Source organism: Athene noctua, chromosome 2, assembly GCF_965140245.1.
Source record: "Athene noctua chromosome 2, bAthNoc1.hap1.1, whole genome shotgun sequence".
Lineage (NCBI taxonomy): Eukaryota > Metazoa > Chordata > Aves > Strigiformes > Strigidae > Athene > Athene noctua.
Window position 1 is genome coordinate 52,010,265 of NC_134038.1, and position 7,780 is coordinate 52,018,044.

The 7,780-nt window shown below is 53.6% G+C and overlaps 1 protein-coding gene across 1 annotated transcript in view; it reads right to left on the bottom strand.

Moving 5' to 3' along the window:
• The window catches only part of CABLES1 (Cdk5 and Abl enzyme substrate 1), a 76,417-nt gene extending 71,919 nt beyond the window's left edge, over positions 1-4,498 (bottom strand). The window contains exon 1 of the mRNA XM_074899092.1: positions 3,969-4,498. Within this exon, the coding sequence (XP_074755193.1) occupies positions 3,969-4,498 (530 nt within the window). The remainder of the gene's footprint in view (positions 1-3,968) is intronic.
• Between the last annotated feature and the right edge of the window lie 3,282 nt (positions 4,499-7,780).

Below are 7,780 nucleotides of genomic sequence, written 5' to 3' on the forward strand. Positions count from 1 at the left end.
ATTTGGAGGCATCTTCTGTGGTGGGGTGAGCCTGCACTGCCTGCCCACCCATAGCTGTGGAGGACCAGGCTCTGACCTCTCAGCCCTCCTCCACAAAACTAAATGGTGGGATTCAGCTCCTCAGCAACATCCTGGAGGCCTCCTCCAGCACTAACAACCCATCACACTTTGTGAGCCCTACAAAAGCCAGGCAAATCAACCACTCCAGTATCCCCCTTCGTTGCATCTTTCCAGAAGATGAATACTGAGGTCATATGCAGCTCAATTTCCTAACAGGTAGAAACAATTTGAATCTTCACAAGCTTTACTAATCATAAATTAATTTCAGAATTACTCAGGAAATGAGATTTGTCTTGTAAGTCAATAAATTCTAAAGATAAATCTATTTTGACCAAGATAACTTCAATGTCCTTTTGAGTGGACCTCTCCCCCAGCGATTACTCAGCAGATATTCCTCTGCTTCCTTCCCAGCATCAGCTGCTCCCAGAAGGAATTCTCCTGCCCATCTGCCTTCAAGCCTGACGCAGGGACACAGATAAATGCAACTGTAAGTGATATATAAACTCCAAATCCAATCACTGACTTGTTTCCTTAGCAAAAAAAAACCAAAACAACCACCAACGCAAGAAAACATATGCTGGTTTCTAACCACCTGCCCCACCAGAAAAGGCCTTATATAGAAAAGGCAATCTCAGGTATGGAAACAGCAATATTCTTACCAAAGAAAACTACAACAAGAATTCTAGGCACACATAAAAACAGGTACCTGGGATCATCACCTAACCTCCAGGATCTGAAATAATTTTACACCAGTGTTGCTGAAATCTTGTTCCACAGAGCTAATCTAAGATGAAGCTATTAAAATGAATTACAATTTGACATGAAGGAAAACCTAGCAGGACCTGGCCCTAATTCCCAGCAGCCTTGTGTCCTCAGCCACCCATTCACCACAAAACTGAGACAAATTCCTTCTCCGCTAGACAGGAGCCTTTGGCGTCAACAAGCTGACTTCTGAACAAGCGGGTTTTTTTCCATTTACATGTAATTACACACTAGCCTCCGAACAGCTAGAAGCTCCATGTTCTTTTTTTGTATCATTTGTTTCTTGTGAATACACATAGAGCACAAACCCAAACCACATTAATGATAACCTTGTTAAATATAAACTAGTACGCAATTATACGAACTGCTAACACAAACAAAAAAGCCAGGAAACTGATTATATGCTCACAATGGTTTCTGAAAACTAAATAAAAACAACAACATAAGGCAGCCAGTCTTGCCTGATACTGTAATAGAAAATGGTTTCACGTTACAATATAACTCACATGTCTCGGCACAGAGGACTAGTCTGTCAAACGATGCATCAAACTCAGTTTAAAGCCCGCTGCAAGGAGAGTGGAAGGGTGGGAGGAGAGACAGAAGATGCACACACAAACTGCAAAAAACATCTGATTCTCCCTCTCTCCTTCTCCACATCCTCCTTCAGGTGAGCTAATGCCCATCTCTGAGCAGTTGCTGTGATTCCCACCCCATCATGCTGAGAAGGGCTGGCCATGTGCTGGCCATTTGGCTCCTTCCTCTCCATTGAGAGCAGCGGAAGGTCTGCTCGAACCCTCTGTCCTTGGGCTCGTGCCAGCCCTGTGCATGCCTAGGATTTATCTTCCGTGCAGCCAAGAGTGAACCCAGCAACTGGAGCCTCTACCACGTCTTTTCATTGAGATGATGAGGAGCAAACACTGTACAACCTCCGTGGGCTGCAGCTGTCCGTTCCTGATGTTTAAAAATACATACCTTTTCCAGAACAAACACAAATCTATTGAAGGCAGGCCAAAGTCTGACCCAGGCTGAACATGTGCAGTGTCATGACAGTCAGCAAAGCCAGGGGCATAACCCAGAGCTCTCCTGCACCAGCCATAAGCAAGGGCTACAATAGAGAGCCTCACGCTTGTCGGTGGAATTAGGCAAGGTCTCCGACACAGTTAATTTAGCTCTCGATAAAACAAAAGAGAATGAGAAAACCAGCACTTTCCTTGTATCTCACACCACAAGAAAATATATAGTACAAAAGAGGGGTGCTATTGGACTGGAGGAGCACCTTGAAAGGTTTCATTAGGTGACTTCCCTTGCCATGAAGCCATTCAGCCAGTTTGCACGCTAGCACCACAGCAGAACTTGCACAACGCCAGATTTCTAGGTTTTAAATAAAACCAGTAATTACATTTCCCCTTAAACTCCACACTGTTCTCGTGTAACAACAAACAAACAAAAAAAAGGCATCAGTTGTGGAAAGGAAAATTCAGTGTTGCAAATAGGGCAAAGGAAAACAATGAGGGGAAGAGGAAGGGCTGAGGGAAGAAGTGATACAGGTGAGATCAGAGCATCCTTCCCAGTACTGCACACAGGATCAAAGCATGCAAGCAAGGAAAAACATTGAGGATCCTTGGGAATCCAGAAAGATAACATAGGAATCCTGCACGAATAATAAACTCACTAACTGGACGGCCAAGGAGAATCCAGAGTCTTTGAACAGCAATAGGGTACTGCCAAGTGCACTGTCACCAACAAGTAAAAAGTTCCAAGAGTAGGAAAGCTATTCCCAAACCACAGCTATTCCCTGTGGGTCACCCCCTTCTCACAAGGCCAAGGGCAGCAGTGTGCAGAACCATGTCACAGATGTGCACAAGCACGTGTGTGCGTGTCACATTGCTGTGCTAGTGATCCATGGCGCAATTAGAGGGTTGTCACTGCAGGAAATGTTTTGAGAGACACATAACTAGGCGAGGACACGTAAGTAACCCACGAGCAGGCATTTTACTTTGGAAGGTGGGGCTCCCTAGCACAGCACCTGAAAAGGGTCTTCAAAAAAGCCACCAATAAAGTCCAGATGGAAGAAGAAAAAACAACCAACCGTGGGGCACACAGCTAAGACAACTTTCTCCTGGAATACCTCCAGTTTCTCCAAGCGAGTTGGTTTTGAAAGGTATTTTTCAACAGCAATCTATGCTCAATTACGCTTATAAACCCTTGCAATAACATGTGACTCAAAGTCTACCTATTTATCCAAGGGAGAAACAAGAAGGGAGTGTGGCAAATGGGGAATGTGGGAGTGGCGACCCATGTGGGCTTGGGGAGAGCAGTCATTTCCTCTGGCTTCTTCCCCGGCTCTTCCTCCCCCCCAACCCCTGCCTTTGATAACCGAATATGTTGTTGAAGAAGTGAAGGCAGACGAGTTTACACCCGTGGAGCAATTAATCCATATGCACTTGCACATTCTTACATGCTCGCGCATTCTCAGCCAAAAGTCTCAGCCTTTCAAGCAGGTGAGGTTATTCGTTTGAGATGAGCTGATTAAAAGCCAAAAGCGCACCCGGCGGCCAGGAGCAGCCCGGAGGAACACGAAGTGCTTGCAGATAAAGGGCTTATTTAGGGAGGTAGCGAGACGCTGCTTACACCACGCGCGTACGCCGTTAATCCCTGGGCATCGATGGAAAAGATGCCCCTTCCCCTGCGCTCCTGGCCGAGGGCCGGTTCGCAGCCCAGCAGAGGCAGCACAGCGGGCTGGAGCCGCCACCAGCCCTGACCGGGGGTGACAGCCGCTCCGGGGGTGCTGGGCTGCAGCGGGGGGCGGCGGCTGTGCAGCCCTACGCCTGCCTTTCCGATCGGGAGCGAAACTTTCAGCCACAGGCGCCCAGGCGGGAACGCCTGCTGCCCCCCGGGAGGCCCGGGTACCCCTGCGGGCCGGGCCCTGCGCGCCCCCCTCCAGCGCCACCGACCCTGCCGCTCCCCCCGGCCCCGCGGAGGGAGGCTCCGCGCCACCGGCGCTCCCGCCCCGCGGCTAACGGGCCTCCCGCCACGGGTGCCCGCCGCCGCCCGGCTGCCGCGTCCGCCCTTCCCGAGGGGCGAGCCCACCGCCCGCGCATCGCCCGCGCATCCCGCGCACCCGCCGGCCCCGCGGCGCGGCTTACCGGGACCGCTGCAGCTCGAAGGCGGCGGCGGGGCCGGGCTGCCCCAGCTCTCCGCCGCCGCCGGCGAGGCCCTGGGGGCTGGTGCGGCCGAAGGGCGCCGGCAGCACCCCCGCCGTGAAGGAGTTGAGGCGGCCGCGGCTGCCCGCCGCCGCGGCGCCCAGGAAGGCGGCGGCCGGCACCTGCACAGCGGCGAAGGCGTCCTCCTCCTCCTCCTCTTCCTCCTCCTCCTGCGCCCGGGGGGGCTCGGCGGGCGCCGCCGGGGGGCTGCCCAGCCGCGGCGGTGGCGGCGGCGGCGGGGCCTGCCGGGGCCTGGCGGCGGGGCCGTCGTTGCCCGGCGGCGGGGGCCGCCCGTCGAGGGAGATGCTGGTGAGGAAGGAGAGCGCGGCCTGCCTGCGGCGGGGGTCGCTGCGCGCCGGCGGCGGCTGCGGCGGCCCCGGCGGCGGCGGCCCCTTCCTGGGGCAGGGCTCCGGCGGCGGCAGGGGCCCGGCGGCGGGACTGCCGGGGCTGGCGGCGGTGGCGGCCGCCGCCATTGTCGGCCGGCTCCCGCTCCCGCTCCCCCTCCCCTGCCTCCCTCCCTCCCCTGCCTCCCTCCCTCCCCCCCCGCTGAGCCGGGCGCTGCCTCTCGCTGCGCTCCCTTAGGCGGGCGGGCGGTGGGGCATGGGTGCCGTCGGCCCGCCGGGGTGCATGGGGGTGGTGCGGGGGTGCCCTCCTCCCGGCCGCGCCGTACCGCGCTGCCCCGGGCCCCCGCCGCCCGCCCGCTCCGTATTTATAGGTGCAGCCGCGCCGCCGAGCGCCCTGTGCAATAACACGGCAATCACGTGTGGGAAACGGGGAGCTGGAGGAAAACAAAAGCCCGGCCAGCAGCCCGGAGGAGGAGGAGGAGGAGGGAGAAGGGTGGGTCTCGGCGAGCTCCCTCCTTTCAACCTCTTTTTTTTTTTTTTTTTCCCCTTTCACCCCCTCCTCCTCCTCCTCCTCCTCCTCCTCTTTCTCTTTTTTCCTTCCTGGATGCGTGGGGGCGGGCGGGAGCCGGGGAAGGTGGAGTCTGTGCCCGTAGTACGCGGCACGTGGCCCTCGGAGCCTGGCACCGGCAGCACCGGCCCCGCGGGCTGCGGCTCGGCCCGGCCCGCCCGCGGCTGCCGGAGCGGCCCCGGGCTGCCGCTGTGCTGTGACAAGCGGCCCCGGGGGCTGCCCCGCGGTTTTTCCCGGGTGGGGGCCAGTGCCCCGCGGCAGACGCAGGCGTCCCGGCGGGCGGGAGGGGAGAGGCGGGGAGTAGCGGGGGCGCAGCCCCGGGGATGCTCTCGGCTGCCCCCGGGGATGCTCTCGGCTGCTCCCGGTGCGTCCCCAAGCCTGGCTTGCCCCGGCTCGCACAGGCGGCCTGGTGCCCTGTAAGGCGGGCGTATGCGTGTAACATCTCACGAGTTCCCTAAAGCGCTACAGCAGCCCCCTCCCAACCCTTCCCTCTCCCCTGCACCAGACTGAGTTGCAGTGACATAGTTTGCCCTCTCGTATGTAGCCCAAGCCCCAAATTTGTGTTTTTCCCGTCTTTTTCCGAAGGGATGGCTGCGGTGCAGCTGACAGCAAAGGCTGCTCGCTCCCTCCTCCTGCAGCTGCGGCTGGGGAGGGCGAGCAGCCAGTCCCACCTCAGCGTAAAGCTCTTTCATTTCTTCATTACTTTATTTTGATCAACTCAGCCGTGCCACAAGTGTTCTTGTCCTGTAATGATAATTTCATCAACGGCTTATGTAAGGGTTGGATAACAGATACATACAAACAGCAGAACATATGGTTGTTGCGAGATAGCAATGTGTGCCTTCTCCATGAAGCGCTACAATGACTTGTATTATATTCCAGTTATGGTTGATAGATGATTTACCAGGCATCCCAAACTGTCACAAATATTGTAATGTCCCCTACAATATTATCAAAAACTCGCTAATTTGATAAAAAGAAAATAGATTGATCAGAAAGGGGAACCTGATCTTATTGTTGGAGGAAGCTACGGTCCCAGGTTTGCATTCCTCTCAAAATTGACCTTTTGAGCATTCAGTGACTTCAGAATCGAGCTCTGACTTGGGCTGATTTCTGAAAGTTTGGCCTTTACTGACACTGTGTCAAAACGTAAACTTTAGGGGCCAAGTCCCTAGGGTGTGCACCTCATGTGGTAAGGACACTGTACGGGCAGCATCCTGAGCAGGTGGCACGGAGCAAGGGAATGGGAAATGATGGAGGAAAAGGATGTTTCTCAGATCCCACCTTCTTAGAGATGTAAGTGCTATTTCGAGATGGGCGTTCTCATTTCAGACTGCTCTCTTGGGGTTTACAGTGATGCTGTCTTTCCTAACAGAGGGCAGTGGTGTGCCTGTTCCTGTGGCATGCCAGGGATGGGTCATTTGGACGGAAGTGGGTCGGCCTGAGTCCTAGATTCACCTCCCCAGAGAAGAGCCCAACTGGCATCTCCCACCTGCTGGGAGGATGCTCTGTACCCCTGTGGTTGCAAAGTGTCCTTCAAACTTCAGTTTCCTAGAGGAAGACCAAGGAATTGCAGGCCTGCCACCTTCCTTTGATGGGGCAGGCAATGCCCACTTCTGACTAGAGACCCTGTCCCTGCAGTGGAAACCAGTGGGATGTCTGGTGTTGGGGCAACGATGTACTCGGCACATGTGGAGGAGTTCTGTGCTCCTTTTGAGACACTACTCCTTTTAAAAGAATTCAGGACTTTTTTGAAGGAGGGCTCCTGGGCCACAGAGAAATGTTGCAGGTCTGTAGTCTGATAGTCAGCATGTTCACTTGATGCCGACTTCTGGTCTAAGGACTACTCCTAGATGGTAGATAGGTCATGAAATTCAGGCTTCCCACATTACAGCCGAGTAAGGTATACGCTGGGATTTTTTTTCCTCTTGTATTTCTGAGGGGAAGCAGCCACAGTGTGTATTTTTCTCTGTAGCTCAAAAGCTTGCTATGGCAACTGAGTCCTGAAGCGTATTTTCCAAATCCAGCCTCTTATAACAGGTCTGGAAAAGAGAACCACCACCAAAATGCCAGGTGGCGTTTCAGAGGTTGGCCTAACTTGGGACAATTTTTATGAGTGCAGAAGTGTGCACTCCTTTCACAAAGTTACTCTTGTGGTGGGATAAATTTCTCTCTGTTGTAAGCATTATTTTACATGGACCCATGACCTTTGCTCTACAGCTCCTCTAGAGCTGTCCAGAGGAAAGTGTTACACCCCCCACCCCACCCCCATTCTCCACATGTGCATCCAGATGCATTTTGACACCTCATTTTTACAATACTGTCTCTCAGCTCAAGAATGTTTATTTCAATGGTTGAGCTTATCCAACCTCCTTGCATTAAAATTAGAGGGGTCGGGATAAATTGTAGGTCTCTGCTAGCCTGGCTCATTCAGCTGAGTTCACCTTGTCACCCATCACAGCCTTTGCAAAATGCTTATCTGTACTCACCAGCCTAACTAATTTAGTGAGCCTAAACTGGTGCCCATGGTCTAACATTGCACAAACTGCCTCTGAAGGTGGTGTGTGTTCAGAGACTGCCTTTTTCCAAAAATCACATCAAAGGTGGGTTAAAACATCCCTTCCACTGCGCATGAGAAGAAACTCGTTTTTGAGAAAGGCACATACAAGCAGAAAAGCATGACTTTTTCCATCTGAGTGAAGCTATTTTTGATAATGAGTGGGGTACCACAGTACAGAGATAATTGGCATGTTAGAAATACCAGGTTCTCTAGACCTATTTATACATTCAGTAGCAAATTTAAATGAATGTGCACAACCTGAGGTGGATGGATTTTTCCCAGT